Source organism: Ascaphus truei, chromosome 6 (assembly GCF_040206685.1).
Source record: "Ascaphus truei isolate aAscTru1 chromosome 6, aAscTru1.hap1, whole genome shotgun sequence".
Lineage (NCBI taxonomy): Eukaryota > Metazoa > Chordata > Amphibia > Anura > Ascaphidae > Ascaphus > Ascaphus truei.
In genome coordinates, this window is record NC_134488.1 from 58,422,836 (window position 1) to 58,449,743 (window position 26,908).

A 26,908-nucleotide genomic window follows, 5' to 3' on the forward strand; every position below is an offset into this window, starting at 1 on the left:
TATATGTGTATATATGTGTATATATGTGTGTGTATATGTATGTGTGTGTATATGTGTGTATATGTATATGTGTGTGTATATGTATATGTGTGTGTATGTGTATGTGTATGTGTATATGTGTGTATGTGTGTATGTGTATACATACCATACATTTGAAGTTATGGTGGGTGAAAAAGGCGACAGAAAACCTCCACTGTTCGCATATAGCCAATAAAGAATATCACTTGTGAGCACATTCACATGTCTTAGACAGGTCTGCACCCCTGCCTTACAACCATTATCACCTAGCATACAGTGTTCCCACTGCAGCAAGGGATTCTGGGAAATGACATGCAAATGAGCACACAATGTGTCACCTTTTGCCTGGAATATCCATTCACATGGAGCCCATTTAATATGATGCATCGCTGTTCACACAGCTTTAAAGCACAGCATGGGACTAGCAAAGCAAGTACAAACCACTCACAGACATGTTTCAACCTTCATGGGTATCATCAGTGTGAAGTTGGTTTATACTTGCTTTGAAATATTTCTAGGCTGGGTAGGTTTACCATATACATTTTAAGTTATGGTGGGTGAAAAATGTGACAGAAAACCTCCACCGTTCGCATATAGCCAATAAAGAATATCACTTGTGAGCACATTCACGTCGCAGATCTGTCTAAGACTTGTGAATGTGCTCACAAGTGATATTCTTTATTGGATATGTATGTATGTATGTATGTATATATGTATATATGTATATATGTATTTATGTATATATGTACACACACACGCCGCGCTCACAGACCCGCGGGTCACGCGGTGAACAGATGACGTCACTAAACAGCGCTACAGCGCCAAAAGGTCCTGGAAGCCGACAGAGCTCTTGGCACTCAAATGAAGTCCTTCATTTGAGTGCCAAGAGCTCTATCGGCTTCCAGGACCTTTTGGCGCTGTAGCGCTGTTTAGTGACGTCATATGTTCACCGCGTGACCCGCGGGTCTGTGAGCGCGCCGGCGGTGCTTGTCTGAGCAGCACGGAGTTCCGGAGGACTCGTGTGGCATTCCCCGCAGAGGTTTATACACCTGGGGAGGAAGGAGATCCATTCTATGGGCTTGTTATTTCAGCGCTGCTGTAAGTAGGATTTTAATTTACCCCTACTGGATGAACTTATTCTGCCTATGTCCCAAGCCTAAGAGGCAATTGTTTGTCTTTTTTTATATTCATTTACACTGTTTTAATAAATTGTAATAGCTATTTGGTTATTCTTCTTATGTGTCTGAATTTTTATGGTTAATTATTAGGGTTACACTATGATTTTTTCCTTTGTCTTTTTTGTCTTTCATGTTTGTTTGTCTGTGCTGTGAGACTTCAGTCGAGATCCTTCTCCGGACTGTTTGATATCCGTGATTGGGTTCTTCCTTTGGTCAGAATTTATTCACCGAGTTATTTTATTGTAGGCGCCGGCTGTTTGTTTTTTATTGTCAGGTTTGTCCGATCTGTGTTGGTCATTTCTGCCTAGGCAGCCTCACTTTCAAGTTAAAGTTTGTAGTAGTCACTGTAATATTAATAATATTACTATTTTATTTTTTAGCATTAGCGCTGTAAACACTTATTTCTTTTTTCACGAGTTTACCTTCATGTGCTTCTTTCTTCTGATTAAATAAATACTACACTATTGAGTTTGCGCTTTGTGTTCTTTTGGAGGATTTGGGTACTACACTCTTGTGGAGAAGGAGTAGTATCTCCAGGATTTTGGACTGATTTATTTTGACTTTCTGCCGCGAGACCTCCCAGGGGCTCCCGCCGTGTGGCTTTCATGTCATCCACGTCCTATTCTTCTCCTCTCCCCATATAAGTAAACACCAGTTGCACTGAAGAAAACTTTACCAGTGAATCGCAAGTCTTTTTGTTCCACCTCAACACGGTAGAAGGAGGGTTAACCCATTCAATGACTACCATGCAGTCGCGAAGGAAAAATACTTCTAATAGTCTATTTTTTTTAAGGTGCCAAATTAGCTACTTTTACCACATTAAACATGCCACAGTTCTGACTTCACATTTCTCCAAGGAGGGCCCACCCCACTTTAAATGGACGGCCCCATCTCTCTTCAGTACATTAGCTTTGTGTTACTCTAATTTTTTCAAGATGACGGAGGTTATAAAACGACAGAATAACTAGTAAAGGTCGTAACTCGGGTTTACACCGGCAGCGTCCACAGTCCTATGTTATCAGGACTACACATTTTCTATGGTGATTTCATTTTATTCAATGTTTACACAATAAATGAGCAGTTGTAGTAAAAAATAAAGTTCAGTCACAATACAATTCAAAAGGAGAAATGATTATACAAGTACACACATTTTGTTATGGAGAGTAAATAAAATGGTTATTTCAAAATCACTATCTTTTAATACTTTGAAAACTAAACTAGCAGGCAGGTACATTAAAGTACTACACAGATTGGCAGCAATTTTTTTTGTGCTGGGATCTAATGAAGGAGTTGTCCACCTTCTGTCCTAATGTGACTATATACCAGTCAACTGCAGAGTAGAGCTACACACCAACTACCAGTATGAAAATCATTCAAATATTATGTATACACAGTATACAGTAATGTATAAACTTTATAACATGCACAAAAAAAAAAGTCCTTTACGTATTTATTTTCCCATACACAAAAACAATGCAGCAAGAGTTAATACCAAGCGCTAAAAATGTATTTTAAGAAGCCAAAAAAGTCCTAAAATAGATGTAAGGGATATTGGAAAAGATATTAGACATTAAAAAAAAAGTATATGCAATATTGCAAAATACTGTACAGATCTTATTCAGATCATATTTAAAAAATTGGCTTTAGAGGCATTCATTGCTCAGCACTATACTAGAACAAAAAAAAGTATAACGAGTCGTTTTATCTAATTTCAATTACTGAACATCGTTTGTATCTAAGATGCCCTTGGGTAGATCATACATAAAAGGTCAAAATCCATATTTGAAGTGTAGAGGCTTTGTGATGTATTTTTGTGAACTTTAAAACATTGGAACCTCTAAAACCAAACACTTTGTCATGTTTTATTTAATATGTTGCATAACATTTAAATGCACAGCTAACATGTTGTGAAACCAACATAAAAAATCTAGGCAAGAAAACTTAGACTAAGAGAGGGACTTAATGAATATTTCAAATTTTATATCATGACCAGCCCAAACACAGAATAAAATGAAATATTAAGCTCACCTGACCAAGGTATCACTCCCTGCTCCACCGGGACTAAAATACAGCACGTTTTCTAAAGAAAGAGAAAACTTAAGGCCCTCTGCTTCAGAAATGTATAGGTTTGTCATATTGTTACTGTGGCTCACACATACAAACACCTGCTCCTCAGAAGCATCAGCAATGTAATATTCCTTGTGGGGGAAAAACAAAAAGATAATTTGTTATGCATTACTTCATTAAATCAGCTCCCAAAAAACAACAACGACAAAATAGCAATGTCTATTAATTGTCAGTGTATTATTCTTAAAAAGCTGAAGATCTAGTCTAATGCTATTGGAAATATTAATTACTCACTTCTTAAATGAAACATCCTACTAAACAACATACAAAGTCCCAATATAGAAACTAATGTAAACTAAAAAAAATAAATGGAAAGAAGGACAGGGCTGACATGTTAACTGGCCACCTTCAACAGTTCTAAAATGACCGGCACATCTGATATAAACGCATCAAACACACCTAGTCAACTCTACATTTCAGTCCTCAGAGGGATGTTCTTCAGGACACACAAGTTATTTACCATTAATTCCTTACAACAGGGGTTCTCAACTCCAGTCCTCAAGACCCACCCAACTGGCCAGGCTTTTTTTTTTTTAGGATATCCCTGCATCAGCACAGGTGGCTCAATCTGATTAACACACTGATTAAGCCACCTGTGCTGAAGCAGGGATGTACTGAAAACCTGACCTGTTGGAGGGATCTTGAGGACTGGAGTTGAAAAACCCTGCCTTACAACCATATCTGAGGAGCTGATTGTTTGGTTGTCTTTATCGGAACAGAATGAAACTATTCTAATTCCATGTATTATTCAAAGCTTTGTAAACTTTCATTTTGTTTTCATACAATGTTGTGAAATGTGAATATTAAGTGGTGACACTTATTTCACCTAGAAGAGAGTTCTTCATATATGTTGCTGTTCAAGAGCTTTTAAGACCTTACAAGTCTCCTATGTCATCTTTGACATGAAATAACATCCTATCCAAGATAACAAAAGATCACTCAAAAATCCTGTATCTAAAGTTTTTGACCCCCATTATCAACAGTTACTAGGAATCTACTGGATCTAAAATCAATTTCAATGCAATGTAATTTATAACTCAACTCTCGCTTTTTGAATAATTACAACATTGTTTTCTTCTTTGGCATATGCATCTATCAAAATGCTAATTAAAGTATTATGAATTGCAGACTAAATAGGCACTATCCATTCATTGTTTCTATTTTGCCTTTGAGTATTTTAATGATGTCTTCATTAAATGGTAAAGTCCACAAAGAGAAGTATTTGCATGTATGTTTTTGCTTTAATGTGGAACAGAAAGTCTATTACAAGAAAAATAGATTTACGCTACTTACATTTATTGGATGTCTGGTTACAAACTGCGCAGATCTCATTGGTTTACGGTTATAAGAAACCCACAGTTGCACAGAAGACTGTTGCTTGCTGCCCAATAGATTCTAAAAGGAAAATCATAAGATTGGAGTCCTATCTATAAACTTCATACATATACCTATGTTGTATCAATAACCAATTTTATAAATCTGAAGATAACGAAGCATTCCTTTGGGGGAGTTTGCATTACACTGTGTAGCCTAGTTAAACGTATCAATTGGTAATTAAACTGTCACAAGGGGGCAGTATGTATTTCTTTTTTTTAAATTCAAAGATGTAGCCTAAGGCCGCGTCCTTGGTGATCGCGACCGCGCGGCACGATCAAATTGGCTTGCCTCTATGAGGCGCCAGAGCTTGCGATGCGCGAGGAAACAAATTGGCCAGGTCACGTGATCGGCTTGCCCAATGAGGGCGAACCAGCTCCGTGACATCACAGCCATGCCCAGCCCCCTCATCGCATCCATCTACAGGGCATACATCGCTCCAGCCAAGCATGAAGCCCCTCGCATGGGCACTCGCGCACGGACACAGCCTAACTCTATAAAGCGAGAGCGCAAAACTCTTTATCTACTGTATGAGCAATGTTACAGCCTAGACTCAGCATATGGCACCATTGTAAATGAAGCAAGCCCACTGCTTAGTACTGAAGAGATTGGAGATACTGTACTGTACGCAGAAGGGGGGGGGGGGGAGGTTTTCAGTTTATGATAAGAAGTTTTGTACAAAGGCATACTGTACACGAGTCCCATTAAAAGCAAGTTGCATGTTACACAAATATGATCAGATGAAGAACGGCATATTCACTCAGGTGAGGCAAAGTGTGCAGTAGGCACGTGAATCGTGTTCATTTCTATTTACACAATGACTTGCAAATTACAAGTGCTTCAAGGGAGCTATGTGCAACTTCAAACAGTAAATCTTTTTGCATGTATGTTTATTACAAGAAGGTTCACCTCTACCAATATGTTTTTTGGATCAGAGGAGTCTTTTGAAAATAAATGTGTGCTAGACAAATTCAGCATGATCAAGAAGGGAGGTATGTATGTCTTTATTTATATAGCGCCATTAATGTACATAGCGCTTCACAGTAGTAATACATGTGGTAATTGAATAAATAACAGATAATATAAATAACAGATCATGGGAATAAGTGCTTTAGACATAAACATAACATTAAGGAAGAGGAGTCCCTGCCCCGAGGAGCTTACAATCTAATTGGTAGGTAGGGAGAACGTACAGAGACAGTAGGAGGGAGTTCTGGTAAGTGCGTCTGCAGGGGGCCAAGCTTTATGTATCATGTGTTCAGAATGTTCACAGTGCTATTCGTATGCTTCTTTAAGCAAGTGTGTCTTAAGGTGAGTCTTAAAGGTGGATAGAGAGGGTGCTAGTCGGGTACTGAGGGGAAGGGCATTCCAGAGGTGTGGGGCAGTCAGTGAAAAAGGTTTAAGGCGGGAGAGGGCTTTAGATAAAAAGGGGGTAGAAAGAAGACATCCTTGAGCAGAACGCAAGAGTCGGGATGGTGCATAGCGAGAAATTAGGGCTGAGATGTAAGGAGGGGCAGAAGAGTGTAAAGCTTTAAAAGTGAGGAGAAGAATGGAGTGTGAGATGCGGGATTTGATTGGAAGCCAGGAGAGGGATTTCAGGAGGGGAGATGCTGAGACAGATCTAGGAAAGAGTAGAGTGATTCTGGCAGCAGCATTTAGGATAGATTGTAGGGGAGACAGGTGAGAGGCAGGAAGGCCGGACAGCAGGAGGTTACAGTAATCGGGAGAGAATGAGGGCCTGAGTCAGAGTTTTAGCAGTCGAGCAACAGAGCAAAGGGCGTATCTTTGTTATATTGCGGAGGAAAAAGCAACAAGTTTTAGAAATGTATTGAATGTGAGGGGCGAATGTGAGAGAGGAGTCGAGTGTGACCCCTAGGCAGCGTGCTTGGGCTACTGGGTGAATTATCGTAGTTCCAACAGTAATGTGGAAGGAGGTAGTAGGGCCAGGTTTGGGAGGAAGTATGAGGAGCTCTGTTTTAGCCATGTTGAGTTTAAGGCGACGGAGGGCCATCCAGGATGATATAACAGAGAGACATTCAAAGAGGTGAAAGAAGCATTGCATGTTAACACAAATGTTTATACAAGCAGAAAATGAGAGAAGTGATTTGTCCATGACAGTCTGCCATCCCTTAATTGGTGACAAGCAGCACACACATTTGCTAGGTCTACCATGTTTTTTATTTATTGGAACTACATGGGGGCCTGAAGTAAGGTTATGCAATATACTGGTATGATAGTAAAACATGTATAACTGACTAGGTGCCAATATGGGAAATTAGTTGTTGTGGTATTCCTATGGTATGGGTGTGAGTGAAGCAGCTTTGAAGTTGCCACGCATCTCTCACGGAACTGCACACAGACACGCTGCTCACTCGCTTCTCTCTTCCTTCCAGCCAGCCCTGCTTCTCACTGCGGGGAGGGAGGAGCATCTGGCAGCACTGTGAGAGGGCTGCAGGAAGAACGGTAAACCCCCACCTTTCCCCTGGAACTCTTAGGTCTGTACTATAGTAAGTGCGTTCAATGAGAAATACCTGTCTCCCTATGACAGTATCTAGTGCAGATGTGCGCACATCAGAGAGCATTGGAGCGGCAGCTGTGTGAAAAGACAAAGAAATGTGTCTTTTCGAGCGGCTGCCCTGACAAATCACAGTGAGGCAGGGAAAAAACCTGCCCTTGTGCCGTCATGGCCCTCCTAGTCGCACGCTTCATCGTTTGGCCTATATACACAAAACGCTTGCGCCACGTGCAACGTCATGCGCTTAATATAATTTCAGCCTTATTTTGTCTCCCCCCTCTCCCTACAGGCTATGCTGGTTTTTTTTTTTTTTTTTAAATAACATAGGGTCTCCGGAGCCGAACTCCATTAAGTTGAGCTCGGTGGACCCCTTGCTTCCAGTGACTTATCGCTGTACGGGGTTCCAGTAGAAGCTCCGGCTGGGTAAGCTGGAGTTCTCATAATGGTTACTTAACTGTCCTTCATCACACAGGCCATTAGGAAGCCGTGACATAATCCCTTGCAGCTTCCTATTGAATTGTGTGACCGGGAGATTTAAACTGCAACAAGATATTGCACCCCCTACTTGGGTACAGTGTCGAGAACAATTTTGTGAACCCCAATGAGCATTGCGTTAATTCTATACAGATGTAACCTCCGGTTCTTGACATGCCTCCTGGCGCTTCCTGCTGTTGAACCTAAGCCACGCCGTGCTCAAACTTATAGTACAAGTAGGGAGATGTAATGGCCCATCGGATTAACACAGCGGGAGTCCCTGTGTTTGAAAGGGACTCGCGGTGTGTGAATCCTACTGGGCTTTATCGGTCTGTAAGAGAAACGCACTAAAAGTAAGACTGAATCAATCACTGTCCCTGCGCCTCTAACAGGCGATCGCGGGGCTTTTATTTTAATAACAGTATTGTAGCAGGAGGTCTCCGGAGCTGAAACTTATTCATTTCAGGTCCGGGGCACCCTGCTTCCCCAGTTACAGCCCCCGTTATGGTGTGTCGGTATCCCCACTATGTTTAAATTCTCCCATGTAACGGCCCACGTGATCGGGAGATTTAAACAATGCAGGGGGATACCGGCACCCCATCCCGGGGCCTGTAAGGCCTCGTCCATGCTGCCGAAGACCGCGCCTTAAGGCATTGATCGCGCCTATAGACCGAACCAGCTCCACATCGTCACAGACACGCCCCTAGACATGCCCCCAACGGCGCATCTACCATATCCAGAAAATGCACCCGCTTCACACGGGTGATGTTACGGACGCGCACGCCTCCCCGCGGATGAAGGCTGTATGGACGCAGCCTTACTCGGAAAGCAGGTGGTCCCTGGACCTGAAATTAATGCTGTTGAGCTCCGGAGAACCCCTGCTACAATACTGTTTTATCAAAATAAAAGCAGCTTCATTACCTTAGCGGCAGCAATGAAATGGTTAAGCCAGAATACCTGGTTTGTTGGTGGTAGAGGGGCTGGGTGAAGGGGGTAGTTGCCCCTGGGTGGGTTGTTAGGCCTACGGGGAAGATTGTGGGAGGGTTTAACGACTTAATTACCTTAGCGGTACTAAAGTATTGGTAATGAAAGGGTTAACCCCTCCCACTACCCACATGAGGCCTAACCACCCACCCTGGGCAAACTACCCCCCAATAAACATTACAATTTCAACCACCAATACAATACATTGAATCTACAGTACTGTAATGGGCGAAATCCCTATTATCCATGTCTGGATATTTGCCCATTAAAAAAATAAAAACATAAGCATAACATTACCCAACCAGCATATAGTAAATGAAAGTTGTACATACCCCTGCCAGGATGAAGGTCACCCTCATCTTACTCTTCTTTAGTGGGCACCGACCGTAAAATTAAAAAAAAAAAAAAAAATGGCCACTAAACTCTTAATCACTTTAGCAGTTATTAAAAATTTCGTAGTTAAGGGGTTAACACCCCCTTCCCGCTACCCACCCGGGAGGCCTAACCACCCTCCCCCGTGTCAACTACACTCACCCCTCTACCCTTGGACTGGGACAGTGGTAAACCATGCCATTAATATGGGCATGGTTTGTCACTATGGCAATGAATGGGCAAACTACAAATAAAAAGACAAGCATAACATACAATACATTTCAATTGGAAAAAAATGCCCATAAACCAATTGATTGGTACAGTGGTATACCATGTCCATAATAGGAGCATGGTTTGCCAAGATGGCAGACAATGGGCAACCTAAAAAAAAAAAAAAATACACAATAAAATAAAATACAATCAATGGTTTTACCTTTGCGGTCTTCACCCTCCGAATCCTACTCAGTCAGCAACTCTTGACCCACGATGCAATGCTCCTCAACAGCTGCTGGTCCTCAGGTAAGCTATTTTATTTTTTCTGCTGTCTTCTGTAATCCAATTGGGGGGAAGAGGTTGTCCCGTCGTCTTCTTGGGATCGAATGAGACGTCACAGGCCTTGTACAAGGCCTGTCCCTGCACATTTGAGTGTCAAATGGTACACCACCAATCAGATTGGCTGGTGTACCATGCGACAGGGTCCGTTGTTTTTTTTTAAGGATGTGACGTCATCTTAAAAGGGAGAGAAGCCCGCCAATCAGGAAGGATATGCTTCCCTCCCTTTAAGATGTAACCAGAAAAAAAATGCATGCAATCACATGGTACTCCAACCAATCGAATTGGGAGGCATCACATGGTACACCCCCAATCTGATTAGTTGGAGTACCATGTGAAAGCTTCCTTATTTTTTTTAAAGGATGTGAAGTCATCTTAAAGGCTGGCTCCCCTCCCATTAAGGGATTTTCCCCATTATTATACTGTATGTTTAATGTATTGTGTTGTTTATTCGTGGTAGAGGGGGTGAGTGAAGGGGATTGTTGCTCCAGGGTGGATAGTGGGAGGAGTTAACCCTTTCATTACCATAGCGGTTACCACCACTAAGGTAATGAAGAGGTTAAACCCTCCAACAACCTTCCCGGTAGGCCTAACCACCCACCCTGGGGCACCTACCCCCTTCACCAAGCCCCTCTACCCCCAATAAACCAGGTATTCTGGCTTAACCCCTTCATTGCCTTAGTGGCTAGCCACTAAGGTAATGAAGGTGCTTTTATTTTATTTTGATAACAGTATTCTAGCAGGGGGTCTGTGGAGCTGAACCGCATTAATTTCAGGACCCCCTGTTTCCCGAGTTATAGGCTCTGAGATGGGGTGCTGGCACCCCCTTGCTTTGTTTAAATCTCCCGATCATGTGGGCAGCGACGCGGGAAAATTTGAACATGGTGGGAATGCCGGCACCCCATAACGGGGCCTGTAACTCGGAAAGCAGAGTGTCCCCGGACCTGAAATTAATGTGATTCAGCTCCGAAGACCCCCTGCTACAATACTGTATTATTAAAATAAAAGCCCCACGATCGCCTGTTAGGCCTTGCCCCCGCTGCCTACTACAGCGTCCACGGACGAGAGCCCTCCCCTCAATGGCGCCGGGCCCGCTGCGAGGGGGGGCCGTAGCGCTCGGGCGAGAGTTGCTCCTGCTCTCTATAGAATTGAGAGCAGGACTCGCGTCGAGCGATTAGGCACGCCTCCCCCGTGGTTCAGCCAATGAGGGCGAACCTGCCGGGTGACGTCATGGCCGCGCCCCCGTCACGCCCCCCCCCGGTCTCTCTGCCTGCAGTAAGCTGCAGACTGGGGAATCGGCTGAACACGCCGCCAATCTCGTGGGCGCGCGTTACAGCAGCGTTACCGGGTCCTTAGCCTTAGAGGTGAGCAGGGAGAGTGACTGATTCAGTCTCACTCAGTGCGCCTCTCTTACAGACAGGTAAAGCCCAGTAGGATTCACACAGTGCAACTCCCATTCAGACACAGGGGCCCCCGCTGTGTTATTCCGATGGGCCATTACAGCCTATCGACTGGGCCGCAGAGTGTTGCCGAGTGCTCTAGAATCTTCAGCGGACACTGGTGCCATAAGGAAAGGACTGCATCTGTAGTTTTTCCATGATAACCTTCTTGAAACAAAACAAGTATTTTCTTAAATATCCAATAGGGTTTATATTCAGCAATTCCATGTCTTTTGAAACAAAATGATGTATGACTTGGGCAACAGTGAGTAATTATGAGTCAGGGTATGTGCAAAAGTCAGTGAAACCCTGGCTTTATCAGCCAAATTGCAGAGGATAATTAAAATCATGGGTTTAAATACTTGGGTAGATCGTCAGAGGCAAGTTTTGCAGGCCCCACACTATATAAAGATCAGAAACATTGGTAGTTTGGTCTTCACCATACAGGTGTGTGAAAACACGTCATGATCAAAAGAAATCTCTGGGGACCTCAGAAAAGCAGTTATTGATGCTCATCAGTCTAGAAAGCGTTACAAAGCCATTTCTAAGGATTTTAAAATCACTGTACATTTATTCCACAGGATTCCTGCCAGCTCTGAAGAATGCCACGTAATTTATTCCGCATAGGAGCAGCTCTGTAAGCAACGCTTAATCTTAAGAAGAAATTCACTGTGCAAAAAGAGCAATGGTAGCCAAGTGGGCAAATGATGAAACAGAAGGCAGGAAGACAATATTTGAAAGAAAGTGAAGCAGTAACAAATCAATACGGAGACTGGGATACAGAATTCTTAACCTAAATTTAAAATTGTATCCAACTTTCATATTTATCTTTGCCACATATAACCTAAAATATTTATTGTCCAAATTACAAAGAAGGATGCCCTTGTTCTATATAGTGAACAACATATAGAATTTGAGATCAGTTTTACAAAATACACAATTGTTGTATAATCTCGCCATACTTACCACACTTTTTGTTGCAAACATATACTTTTCCCTGAGCTGAAACTCATCAACATCTTCTATTATGATCTCCTTGTTCTCCCTGGATTGAAAGAAGTCTGTACTCCGAACTACAGTTGATGTCCCTCGAGGCTCATGACGCTCCACGTAAACTGTATTTGGTTTATCATAAGAATCAACACCCCTACAAAAGGGAAGACAAAAAATGTATTTGATATAATTAACACTTAAACAATAGTATTTCATCATTTGCTTTTTTTTTTTTTTACAGGATGTGAATTACGGGTCCATGGAGCTGATCCACATTGTTTTCAGCTTCGAACCTCCTGATTCTTGAGATACTTACCGGTAAAGGTACCTGTTTTACTTCCTGGTTTTGTTCTGGATTTCTATAACGTCACTTGGGCCAATAGGAGGCCACAATAGATGACAGAGACCGAAGAATCAATAATTTTCTTGAGAACAGGGGGATCAACAGAGCTGGAAATAGCATGATTCAGCTCTGGGGACACCCAGGTTCCCATCTAGTTAAAAAAAAAAAAAAAAGAGCAGCTGGGGTCTCTGCTTTAACCTTCAGAGCATCAGGGTTAGGCAGCACTAGAGTGGTAGTATCCGTGGTTGAACTACCATAGGTGCACCTGGTTCTGCTGCACTAGGGCACCAACTGTTAGGGGCCCATAATGTCATCCACTCGAACAGCGTTCCAGCATCGTTCTCTCATTCGTCCCACGGGTCCTACCTGTGCACTGGGGCCTTTACATCGTGGTGGCGGTGGCAAGGCGGAGGGATGGGGGTGGGGTAGAAGAAGGGCAACTAGCTTATTGTGATATTTTGAATACATTTAAATAAATTATATTTTTCTTAATTTTTCAAGTATTTAGGACATCTGTACCATATATATTTCAATTACCTTAACTTACAAATGAGTTTCAGTGTGAAAAATTGAACTTACTGTAGCTGCCTAAAACAACGAACTTGAAATTAGCAGGACCAGTGTACAAGGGCCACATCAAGATCGTTTGAGGGCCACATTTGGCCCGCCAGTTGAAGAGCCCTGTTATATAGTAATAATTGTTCATCCCCAGTCCCTAAACTATATATGCTGCCATTATTATTTAAAAAAAAAAAAAAAGTCAGAATGTCTAGATCAAGAATTTATCAGCTGTCTATAAAACAGTCATAAGAGATTAGGTTAACATAGTAAAAACTTAACCAACTATTTGGTAACTATGGAGCAATTAAGTGCAATCAACACATAGCAGCAGTCCCCAAGTGTTTAAAAATTATCTAAAAATAAAAAATACTTTTTTGATTTGTTTAAAAATGATACCAAATCGGCTACATTTCACCTACTGAATACATCACTGCAATTTGTTCATTTTGCGTTTAGAGACTGAACCTCTGAAGGGTGCTTATCTGACATCCATAAATTACATTGGAAGATCAAGTTGAGAGATTCACTTAGCATGTTTAATTCCCACACGTACTACACAAACAGGAACAGAAGGTAGATATTATTCCATTCAATTATCTTGTTAATACTCCATCTGAAGACTGATTCAGAGTTATCTGGCCAAGTAATATTGTCATCTCTTCTGAGCACCAACCTTCTTACCTTCGGTATCATGTTACAACAGATCAGCCTTGCTCATAAGCCATGCTAACAAATATTACATCTTACATTGCGGATGTAAGCAAAACGAGCAAGGTTATTTTCACTTGTAGCAGGTAATTTAATATACGGAGAAGTGGCCAATGGCAGTATATTAAAAACCACCTTAAGTCCCCTATTCAATATGCTATGTGAAGTTATCTTCCACATGCTGAAGGTTTTCATGCCATTTATTTGAATGGACCTGAACTGTCCTCCAGAAATGGTAAGACAACTTCACATCATATTTCCCTTGACAGTGCAGCTCTAACAACACACCTGGTACAGCATTGGCACTGGCACACCAGAGGCCATTATAACATACTATATGCATGATAGGCACTTGCTCTTTTTCTAGGGGGTGATCAGTCTGACTGCTCCAACGGAACAGCTAGCCCAATCGGAAACCTCCACTTCCAGCACCTGGTGCCTGGTCCCATCACTTTCTGGAGCAATCCCACGACCTGGAAGCAAGCGCTAGAGGTTCGGGGGCACACTAGTGCCACCTAACCATCAGCACTCTAAAGATTAAATAAGGGGCTTAGTTTCTATGGTGCCCACAGAATGATATCACAGGGACTGGACTGGACTTACGAGGGGCTTATAATTTGGTAAGAATTTTTCCGGGCTTTGAGTGGAAGACGGCCTTTAATACTCGTGATGGGCATTCCGAGTATCTTGTTATGTCATTCGGACTCTAACGCTCCGGCTGTATTCCAGAACTTTGTGAAAGATTTATTAAGGGATCTACTCTAACAATATGTCATCGTATACCTGGACGACATCCTGATTTTCACAAAATCAGCACAGGAACACCAAGGTCGTGATGCAGGCACTAAACAATTGCGGCAGAATCATATATTCACAAAGCTGGAGAAATGCCAATTCCATCAGTCCAGTACCTCATTTTTGGGATATATCATTTTGGCTACTAGTTTAGCCATGGATCCAACCAAAGTGAAGGCCGTTCTGGAGTTCAATGTCCCCTCAGTGGTTTCTTGAATTTGGGAACTGTTACCGTCGGTTTAACCACAACTTTTCATCCATCTTGGCTCCTATCACAGCATTAACCAAGATCGTCTGCTGAGGCGGTGGAGACATTTGATGGACTAAAAACAGCCTTCGTGTCGGCTCCAGTTCTGGTTCATCCAGATCCCGCTTTACCTTTCACCCTAGAGGTGGATGCATCGAATGTCGGGGCAGGAGATGTGCTATCTCAGCGGAAAAAAACGGAAAGCCAAGTTGCACCTCTGTGCATTCTTCTCCAGAAAATTCTCACTCGCAGAACGCAATTACGATGTGGGCAACCGAGAACTCTTGGCCATTAGAAGAATAGAGACACTTGCTGGAGGGTACCGAAAATCCAGTCACTATACTTATGGACCACAAAAACCTCATGTACAGAGGGCGCCCGTCGATTGGGGAAAACAGCAAAAACTAAATGGGACTGCCAGGGACCCCTTCTGTGTTAATCCGATGGGCCATTAGTCTCTGCAGAAATGTCACTGAAATGTTTGCAGCATGTACCTGGATCTTGTTGGTGATAGCCCCAGATTTTCCAAGGCAAGTTTAAGGCAAGTTTTAGAATACTCGTCGGCGCACCTGTATAATTGGGGAAAAAATATACTCTATAATAAAGTTTACCTACCAGTAGAAAGATTTCACATGTTCCTGAATCATAATCCATGTCTGACCAAAATCTTCAGACTTCCAAAGCTGTAAAAAAAAAAAAAAAAAAAAAAAATACATATGTGATTGTTTTTTTTTTGTGTGTGTTTGTTTTATTTTTACAGCAATCTTTTTGGCATTGCTCTCAACTGATTTTTTTGGCTGCCAGAAAGGCAAGTCACCATATGTATTACACCTCTCTATACACAATATATTTCAGTATTTCACCTCACGCTTTTTCAACTGTGAGCAAGATGCTAAATCCAGACACATGCATTTTACTGCAGTCAACACGAAGTCCCTGATCATTTTCAACCAGTATCAGGTGATCCCGTATAAAAGATCATTTAAAAAACAATATTTAAATACAGTGCTAATGTTGGATGACCCTTTCAACTTGGTGCAAACTCCAGTGTGCATAGCCAACACAAACTATTAAATATTAACAATAAATAGAAATATTAAACTTAAAATGTGCTTGTTACGTTTTTGGCGTAAAAGACATGTATGAACATGACGCATACAATACAAATAATATGAAAACACATGCCAAATGTAAGAACATGAATAATGACATACCAATAAATGCCACTAATGATTTTAGGTGAGAAATTGATAATTGATGCAATGCACTTGTCACTATTGGATTGACTAGACTACCTTGGGATCGCAATTACCAGGCAAAACACAGAGGTTAATAAATATAAGTTTATTTAGCGGAAGCAAACACTAGGCCGCAAGTACAGCCGCGGCCCCTTTTATTCTCCGACATCTCCGAATTTTTGGGGGGATTTTTTCCGAATGCCACGCACTTCACCGCGTTCATGACGCATTCATGTTGCATTCATGCCGGCGTCACCCGCGGTTGATGTGTTTATTGATGTGTTTATTGATAATGGTTCGGATTTAACTGGTTGCAATTCTTTGCGTATTCCGGAAAAAAAGAAAATATACTGCATCTGCCCGCGGTTATCAGAGTTACGCCGCTACGGCCGCATTAGGATATAGGGGGCCGCAGCTGTACAAAGCAGAGCAATATCCCACAACACAGTGACTTAGGTGCAGGGCGCTTCCAATGCTAGCTTGCCCTGGGAGCCGCCATCAAAGTCTGAGAATCCTGCTTCCCAGTAAAAAGGGGGGCAACTCCAGGGTACGTACAGTATAGGGATAGGATAGTCACAGGGGACCACCCTGCAACTTCTGTGGAGCTCTAATCGGTGTCCTGGCCTCCATTCAGATTCAAGGAGGACATGGTGTCGACCAACCAGAAGTGTCCATTTAACATCTAAAGCAATTCCGAGCGAGGAGGGTGTACAGAGCAGGTTAATCCAAAGAGGGGGTGGAGCAGAGTGCTGAAGGATGGACCAGAGGGGCAGGGCCTGGGAAATTAGAACTAACAAATAGGAACGGCACTGACAGGGTTAGGACCCTAAGTCCAGTTGCCGAGAACGGTTAAAGGCAGGTTTAGAGGCTGTGCTGCTGGGAAGTGTGCTCTGCAAGTGTGTACTCTCCCAGCACGTGGGCACGGCCATCCCTAGTTTCTCATTGTCCCTGGACACAACACCTGGCCCACACCATGACTAGCCCCAACTCAATGTATGTCTGATGCACAGCCATAGTCTCTGACTCAGGCATACGAGTCATACAAAATAAACCCACAAAGTTACAAACATGCACATAACTTATTACCTAGGGTTAGGCCAATCTGCAACACTGTAGTGGCAAGTTAACCGATAACTCGGGGTTGCAATATTGATGGGCAGAGGCTGCATGCGGGCTTAACCTTTATTGTGGGTGCTGTGCTGTCCCTGCCATCACAGCACTCTTTCACTTCGTTTAAAAAATTTTTTTTTTACACATCTCCCCCTTTAACTTGATGGTGTCAGGTTTGCAGCCACTACCAGCTTCATAATGCAGAATCAGTGACCAAGTTCAAACGAATGCGTCCAAATGGACAAAAGAGCCATCCATGTGGATCCGCTGAGTTTGTATCTTTATTGCCCCTGGCTTTCCTGTATATGTCATTTAATACAGCAAGTAAAAGCTCTATGGAGTCCATCTAATAAAGTGTATAGGATGTAACACGACCACTCATTTATGCTCATTTACATGTCACTACTCAATCCTTGTCTGCAGCCTATAATATGCTGTCTTGGCTACTTTTTCTTTCTTTTTTTTCTTTTCAAATTCTTTATTTGTCACAGAAAAAAAAGAACAGTGCTTAAACTAACAGAAATTGAATAGATCTCAATAAGTCAATGACATTTGAAGGTCAGCAAAATAACTTCAGATCTGTGACAGATTTTTAAATGAAAGCATTCCCTACCGGGAAAACAGTCAACAGTAAATAACATTGGTATAAACTTGGTAAACAACGGTAACGTACCAAACACTGATAATAAATTGTAATATACTTTTTTTTTAAATCAAGATAAAAGAAAGTAAAAAAAACACAAGGCTGATGGGAAACCCGCGGCGGCCACCACGCTCCATTTTTGTCATAATATAGCCCCCATCCAATCGAAGACCATCCTCCAGCCAGTTCCAAACAAGAAACTCTGGACTATTAGTGCGATAGGGATGGGGAGGGGGGGGAGATATGTGGGAAAATAGGGAGGAAGTATCCAATTGAACGAACCTTAAAAGTCTACACTATTAGATGATAGGCGTACATCCTTCATCGGGACCATAGTTTTTTTTTGTTATTGTAGAATATATGTCTGTCTCTCCATTGAGTAAATCTCCTATATCCTAGAGATCTACGTCTCTATTTTTGAGTGGATATTATAGGAGGGGCACCCGTTTCGTAGTTTGGCTGCCAGGTTGGAATCTGCTTTATTAGCTTTTTCGTAGAACTTTCTCTTCTACCAGTTATGGGATTGCTCTGCTTTTGCTGTTATTGAGCTGAGCTCAAGAATCCTTAAGGGTCTGCAACGTAGCTTGGGACTGGTTGATTTTATGCAGTTTAGAATGAGCGTCAATCTTGGCTTGGAGAGAGTCAATCTAAATCTGACGGGCTCTCTTCCTACCCGAGACCAGAGAGATAAGGCAGCCCATTATTGTAGCATTTTGTGCTTCCCACATTATTGCCAACGACGACGACATTTGTCTGGAAGAAAGCCTCTATTTCCTGACCTCCCAGTACCTCTGGAACCTTAAGTAGAGATTCATTCAATCTCCACGCTGTCCTGGGCATCTTAATATTTAAGTTTGTGATTGTAGAATCTACTGGGGGCATGATCTGACCAGGTTATGCTGTGAAGATTTGAATCAGAAACCTGGGGATCAAACTTGCGCTTAGGAAAATATAATCTGTGAGTGAGTATGATTGGTGTGGGGATGAATAGAAGGTATAGTCCCTAGCCTGAGGGTTCAATTTCCTCCACATGTCTACCAGGTTAAGAGAGAGAAGGCCTCGTTTAAGGGCTGTTATATAGTGAGTGCGGCCGTGCACGTGCCGCATGCTTTTTGTGTGTATGCTGTGAGCTGTGAAGGTACTGGGTGTGTGTGGTGTGTGGTGTGTGGTGTGTGGTGTGTGGTGTATTATTTATTAAAAAAAAAAACATTGGTAAAAATAAAATATTTCTTAAATTTGTATATACACACACACACCGCCGGTAGCGGCGCGAAAAGATGATTTTCCCTGTCTTCCCCGCTGTCTGTCAGCTCCCCGCCGTGCGCGGCCCTTGTATAGAAGGTCTGACTAACCTCAGCCATCTATAACTGGCGTGCACGCGCACGGCGTAGCACGTGGCTGCACTATATAACAGCCCTAAGAGCCTTGACCTCTCGGGATCTAGGATTCAGGGGACCAGATTTAGATAGGGGAGATCTGTCCAGGGCCAAGTCTAGAGAGGTTGAAATCTCCTCCCGAGATAATTTGGCCTTTCGCCATAAATGCCTAGTGTAGTGAAAAATTAATTGAAAAACACTGTTCTCATTCAGGGCATACACTGTAGCTATGGTTACATCCCTTCAATACAATTCCCCCACCAAAATCATATCTACCATCTCTGTCTACTTTCTTAATTTTGTGCGTAAAAGTGATACGATTGTGGAAATGTATTGCCACAACCCTTCTTTGACCATTGCGGAGGAGAAGGACGCGTCCTTATAAGATCAAGATAGCTTGGGTTGTCTGGGGATCTAAAGTGGGTCTCTTGCAGAAGGAGAATGTCAGCCTCCTTTTTCCTAAAATCCGTCATTGCCATTCTCCTCTTTTTGGGGCAGTTTAGACCTTTTATATTAAGTGAGATTACCTTAAGTGACATCACGAGTTTGAGTTAGCACCGCTGACCAGCACAGATTTATCTTGCTCTGCATCGCTGACTTCCTATCGTACTCATCACCTGTTGGCTGTTCAAGGGAGGGGGACAGGGGTGGGGCTGAGGGAAAGAACCAAAAACAGGGGGGACGGGAAAAAAAAACAGAAAATAAAAAAAGAGTGGGCATGGATGTATCTCCATATGGACAGTCCTAATGCTCTTGGGAACAAAATCTGGGGCGAGGGGAAACAAAACAAAAAACAACAAGGACAACTGTGTCTTCGAGGACACAGACATGGTTAGGGATAGTGGTCAAGACTCAGATGGTTTATCCACCCAAGCTCCAACTGGGGCCTCCTAGGGCTTTGGGCGTAATGTAAAGCTGTGGCTAAACTAAGCCTAAACTTCGCTCGTAACATTATAATAACTCGAGCCTGAAAACATGGGATAACATATCAACCTGTAAGACTTTTACATTTGCTCGTTAACAATAAAAACAAAAAAAAAAGAAGAAAAACCTACTTATCGGATACAACCACATATTAACTGGAATCAGAGAATATATTATAACAATTTAACATTTAGTATTTTAAAGAGTAAACCTCTTATAGTAAACCTTCAGGGAATTCCGGACCAGACGACCCCCCGGCCTTCAGCTCCAAACAATCTTATTTTGCTCCCGATAATGGGCGAACTGTCCAATAGACCTCACGCGGGTCTGGACTTCAAGGGTAAAGGGGGGTCATGAGTCAAAAAGTCTCGCAGAGCATCCTGGTGAGGGGAAAAGACCCCATGGCAGAATCTGGACCTGCTGTTCAGCTTAGAACTTGGTCCCAACATTGTCGGGTGGCTGTTTTGCCGGGGAGTCCAGGCGGAAAGAACTTCTCGGGGGAACCGTTGACAAGGATGGATCCAGGGCTGATGGGCTTCCACCATCCATTGTGGGTATGGAGGGAGGGGGACCCAGGCCTAGATGGTTAAGAAAGGCTTCGCTGTCATCCAGGTTCCTGATTGTCTCCCATTTTTAACTACCATGAGCCCAAAAGGAAATGCCCATCTATATTTGATATTACAGTCTCTTAATTTCGCTGTTAGCTCCCGGAGATTTTTTCTTTTGGCGAGTATGGAAGGTGCTAGATCTGTGTATACCTGTAAGGGTATGTTTTGAAACTTGAGATACCTGGAGCCTCTTGTCACCATGCTGAAGGCCTGCTTTGTTTTAAAATAGTGGAATCTCAGCACTACATCCCTTGGCCGGTCTCCTGGTTAGGGTCTCATTCTTAGGGCTCTGTGACATCTGTCTAGGGTAAAAGATTCCTCAGTGAAATCTGGAAGCGCTGACGTTGGCCATTTGCCCATGAACCGCTCAATGTCCGTTTCAGATTCCGGGATACCACGAATCCGGAGATTGTTACGGCGGTCCCTGTTCTCCGCATCCTCCTATCTTTGACCTCTTTGAGCTCAGCGTCCATAAGGGATTGTCAGATGATTGAAGCGTCTACCTTAGATTCCAGGGAGCTGGAGCGTTCCCATGGGAAGATATCTCCTCCTTGAGATCATTCACTGCTGCTTGCATTAGGGATTCAATTTTATTAAAGGTAAGCAAGTCGGTTTTCGTGGAGAGATTTTCAATCTCCACACCCGGTTCAGAGTCTGAGTGTTCCAGGGAGGGAGCATCGCCTAATTCAACACTGTGTGGGGATGGCCGCATAAGTATTCTCGCAGTTCACTCTGGTCCTTTTTCTTTTTGTTGATTTTAACAGCTTTTGAGGCCATGGTAGGTGGGTCTCGCATGAGATATGGTTTATATTTAGAGAATTAGTCAGGGCGAATTTGCTGATATACGCTTAGAAAAGAGGGCGCCCAGGGCATCACGGAGCATGAGTCTCAAGACGCCATCTTGGCTCGCTCTGTTCGAGCTCACTTGTGCATACAACACTCTTTTAGGGGGATACATCATCCCCTGTAGAAAATCCCAGAATTCCAGATTTTATGTTTATTAGCTTGTGTGCCTTCCTTTTCTTTGGGGAGTGGGGGGGGGGGGGAAGGTACACCCATGTGAGGGATGGCTCCTAGATTGTATGTTATCACATAAATGTTTTATGTGAATTTGATGGTGTGTGGTTGATGGGACTATCCGCCCCTAGTTGCTCACCTTTGTTGTCAGTGGTTGTCCGTTCTTTGCTGTGGTCCCCTGCAATGCTTTAGGGGTATTCAGCGGCCATCTTGGATAGTAGGGACACCCTGAGTGGTCCTGTTTCTTGACTCTGAGCAAACAACTGATGGGAAAGGAAGGGGGAGGAGGGGAGGGAGACTCAGCAGGGACTAGGCCGTCTGCTAGAGGCTCCGATCAGACAATTAACTGGGGGGGGGGGAGAGACAGACTCCCTCTCCCCTGCGGCAGCGTTATGGGGCGCCGAGGCAAGATGGCCACCCCCTCCACCACCACCACCCACACTTCAGGGGCCTCTGTAGTGTCGCACCGGTCAGCAGCCGGGAGCCCTCCTCAGTGCCAGAACTGGGATTCCCAACAGGCTGCACTCCTCCGCTTCGAGATCTGTCTCCTCCCACCCCCCCCCCTCCACCCCCCACCCTCAGGCTTTTCTAGCATTAGGCTTACGAAATTAGTCTGTGCCACTAGCCGCGATTCCGGCTCACAGATCCCCGCCTCCCGCTCGCTTACAGCGCTAAAATGTGACGGCACCGGAGCCCATCCAATCACCACTGCCGGTCTGGGGGCGCTCGTCCTCGTCAGGCTCTTCTTACTGGCGTCAGGTCAGTTAGAGCTAGGGTTACTCGGTTCGGCCAAACTACGTGTGGCTGGCGGCCATATTGGGCGTCTCGGGGAGCTGTGGCTGTAACGATCTCTCCTGGAGTCTTCCGAGCCACTGCCCGTCTGCAAGAGAGTCCCAGGCTCAAGCATCAGGTTACCTTTAGCAACCTAGTCCTCTTCTATTGGAGCAGGTAGAAGCACTTTATTAGGCTTTTTTGTGCCCAAAATCGCCTTTTTGCTGTGGAGCGGAGCGGACATGCGACTGTTCAGCTCAGAGTCTTGGCCACGCCCCCTCGTGCTAATGTAATTTTTATTTGTTTTTTTATTTAGTTTGTAGTTAAAATCCCCCTCACCTATCTCTTCTCCCCCACCTCTCTCTTCTCTCCCCTCACCTGCTACTTCACTTCTTTTTCCTACACAGGTGCATCCGCGTAGTTCCGATTTATATATCTATACAAAAGTGTCTATTTTATGAAAAAAGCCTACATTTAGCCTATACTAGCAATACTGTATTCCCCTCAGAACAGGGCATTACTGGCTAATGCTGCCCTGTTCTACGGGGATTATTACTTAAATATTTGCAGCATAGGCAAAATATCCTGGGGTTGAACAGTTTCAGGAAGACACCCTCTCTATCCACCTTTAAGACCCACCTTAAGACACTTGCTTAAAGAAACATATGAGTAGCACCAAGGCTAATACTATACACATGAAGCTTGGACCCATGCAGACGCACTTACCAGAATGCCCTCCTACTGTCTCTGTACGTTCTCCCCACCAATTAGATTGTAAGCTCTTCGGAGCAGGGATTCCTCTTCCTAAATGCTACTTTTATGTCCGAAGCACTTATTCCCATGATCTGTTATTTGTATTATTTGTTATTTATATGATTGTCACGTGTATTGCTACTTTGAAGCGCTATGTACATTAATGGTGCTATATAAATAAAGACATACATACATACAAGACCCCTAATTCAGATATTGTTTCTTCTGCCTCTATTTTCTAAATCAGGGGTGGCCAACTGCAGCCCACAAGAGCCACCAACAGACCAGGTATTAGGGAAATCTATGCAGTCATCTGACTGTGCCACCTGTGCTGAAGTAGGGATCCGTAAAACCTGACCTGGTGGTTGCCCTTAAGGACTGGAGCTGGCCACCCCTGGTCTAAATCCTCCAGCTGGGATTGATTCTGAATATGAATATGTTGGTCTTTCACCGAGACGCCAGATTATCATGGCGATGTATCCAGAGCTACATTTCTCGTGTCCATGCTGTTGCCTATTTCTAACACATCAGCTTGATCTTTTGTTTTTTCATTTTTTTGAGGATTTGCTGAATTTGAGCCATGAAATCTTTAGGATCCGCCTGTGTGGCCCATTGTATGAAGGCAATACTGGATGCTAGATCAGATGAGTCCTCATATTGTGTTGCTTCTCTTTGAGGCATAGAGGGAGGTGAAGCAGGGGCAGAATCCCAGCCACGTGGAGAGATGATATTTATGTTATTTATAAAATGTTTTAACAGGAAGTAATACATTGAGAGTTACCTATCGTTTTCAAGTATGCCCTGGGCACAGTTATAATACAGTACATGGTTGCATTAAAATGAGGTTATACATTCAATTTATAGACATTTCATGAACAGAGATAATATATGATTATGGGCCTATGTAACAGTAACGGACAAGGTTCAAATTGTATTAAAAGAGGTAGGCTAGGCCTGCTACTGTATGTGTTGTGTTAGAAGACTTAACACAGCTGAAGTGGTTCGGAATTAATTCAGCTGGGTTTTGAAATTCCTTTGTCCAGAGTCGAATACTGTAGGGGGTTGGGGTGATGAAACACACACAGCAGCAAAATCCCAGATATTAGGATCTCTATGGTCACTTTTCTTAAAGTATTGAGAATTCTTGATATTATTTTTGGCAGACATGATCTGTATCATATAATGATCTGATATGTATGTATGTGTTATGTAAGATTTTGTTGATTTTCCTGTCTATTTATATATTTTTGGCTCCTGTGCTTGCTGGTTTACAGGCTATGCACTTCTTTAACCCAGGCTATGCTGAAAAACTGTGTAATACGGCAGGCATAAGCTTATAGGGGTCCATGTTAAAATTGATTTGAAGCCAATAGGTGGCACTGTGTGCTTATTTGCATGTAATTTCCCAAAATCTCTAGCTGCAGTGGAAGCCTTGTATGCCAAGAGATAATGGGGAAAAGGAGGGTTGCAGACCTCAGACGTGTCAATGTGCTCACAAGTGATATTTTTATTTCTCTTCTGTGCTTGTGAATCTTCACTTTCCTGCGCCTGCTTCCATCGGCTACTAGTTACGGCCATTGGGTACGCTTTGTAAAAAAAAAAGCCATTTAACAGAGTACCTTGTCTTTATAATGTGATATTTCAATTGGGATATTGTATATTTCTTAAGAGGACTTCAATGTAATGAGCACGTTTGGATTGTTTGTGCTTTTTAACTGCCACATTATACCACCACTTTACAAACTGTATGCCAGGTTACAATGGTGATCATTGGAAGACATGGGAACAAGCTCATGGGCGTCTTCTGAACTTTAATGTTTTATGAGGGGGGGAATTACAGAAGCTCCGATAATGGATTTTGGAGTGTGATCGGTGTTAACTACAATTGACTTTATGGAAAAGAACGCTGCGACGTTCGAAATGCATTGGATGGGTCTTTTGCCACATTAAAGTGCCCTTTTAATCATTTTTTTGTCCTGGGTTCTTCCTGCTCCGTTTGTGCTGGTGCGCTTTTTGGTCTCCCTTTTCCCTACAATTGACTTTAAATGGATCCAATCATTCTTGTTGGGGCTTAATTAATCCCCCCTATGTATTAAAAGTTTTTTTTTTTTTAAAGTATGATACTTTTGTATTTCCCTTTTAACACGGTATTTAATACGGTTTAGAGATTTCATTTCTTATGTTACAGCAATTCAAAAATTAGAGTGTGTAAAATTGCATATTCCAAGAAGCAATTGAATGAAAGCACTTTATTAACGTTTTAGGATCAGAAGAGATGTAAACATAAAAACAAAGTGCTGAAGATCTGAAAGAAAGCTACAGTTTCTGGTGTTTTCTTTGAACATTTTTGGAAGAGTTGAATCTATAAATTAGCTTTCAACTGTTTTCATGGACTTTGGAATCTCAATGTAACTATTTTCCAAAATGCAAAACAACCAATTGATTTATTCTGTCCCTTTAACATTTTGCTCATCTGCAAAGCGACCTACAGTATACATCACAGTGTAATGATTTCCAATAGTCAGCATTATTTTGTTCTACACAGTAGTTTGTAACTGATGACCCTATGAAATATCACTTTCAGTTAAAATAAACAAATATGCCCAACAAGGATAGTTTTGCCTACAACTCTAGAAGACTTGCAGAGCATTTCAAATAATAGCTTAAGGGAACAGCTTGTATAGTTTGTATTTTAAGAGGGAATTAATTGCTTGGCAAGGTACTAGATAAAACAACAACCTACAAGAACTACTGTATGAACTAAATGGCATGGAGCTACTAGATCATATTGTACAGCCACAGAACTGAGCATAGTTAAATTGAACAAAGGAGACCAAAATCGTAAATCATGTTGCACTCGCCAAGTTTTTTTGAAGCGGAGAGCTGTCTCTCTCTAAAAACACCAGTAGCAATTGTTGTATTGCCCTAACAATTCTTAGATGCAGTTCTGGAGATGCTTACTCAGGAGAACATAAAAAGATAGAACATATACAGATGCAGCGGCCGTTATTGAAACACTTCACGCGGTGTATACCTCGGAATACCCATGTCATAGCGCGGGATTTCTTCTAACAATACCGTCTTAAGACGCGAGTGCAGGTGAGTGCAGAAAATGGCATTTTAGTGTTCTGGCTATTAAACACCTGAAATTGACACAGTAGCACAGTACTGTACACATTACAATTCATTAATTTATTGCATTTAATTGCACACAACCATGAAATTCAAACAAAGCAACCGCGATAAACACGTGTGACTGGGGCAATTGGCGGCGTTAATGCCGCGTGGAATTCAGTAGCGCACACGAAAACGGTGCCGTGATTCGTTCGAATAACGGCCGCTGCATCTGTACTGTGCACACCTAACAGAAAATTCTACAAACAATAATATGCTATACTTTTGGCCTGGCTTACAATTAAAGTATATATAAAATACACAAGCAACACGAAAATGTTAAATATACATATATTTTTTACTACAATAACAAAAGGAGTTCAACCACAAGGTTTTGGTATTACCCATATATTTTATATTTAGTAAAGAAATTAAAACCTTTTCATATCTCTATTTTCTGAAAAAATCAAATATAGTAGTTAAATCCAGTACAAACTAATATAACAACATTAGCATGTACAAAGCAAACCGAAAAAAGTATACATCATTTTTGTAGCATTGCATTTCTGTTGTCACTACGTCCATCAGAAAATGTCTTTTCAGAAAGGCTAATTATTAACAATTAAGTAATCACAAAATATGGATCGGGCTAAGAGACAAGGTAAGTTAACACA

General features: G+C 42.6%; 1 protein-coding gene across 3 annotated transcripts in view; it reads right to left on the bottom strand.

Moving 5' to 3' along the window:
- SORL1 (sortilin related receptor 1) overlaps window positions 1-26,908 on the bottom strand; it is a 231,647-nt gene that overhangs the window by 144,808 nt on the left and 59,931 nt on the right. For all 3 annotated transcript variants that reach the window (XM_075604362.1, XM_075604363.1, XM_075604361.1), the window contains exons 5-8: window positions 15,296-15,363; window positions 12,000-12,180; window positions 4,617-4,718; window positions 3,225-3,394 (exon numbers count right to left, since the gene is read on the bottom strand). In XM_075604362.1, the coding sequence (XP_075460477.1) occupies window positions 3,225-3,394; window positions 4,617-4,718; window positions 12,000-12,180; window positions 15,296-15,363 (521 nt within the window). The remainder of the gene's footprint in view (window positions 1-3,224; window positions 3,395-4,616; window positions 4,719-11,999; window positions 12,181-15,295; window positions 15,364-26,908) is intronic.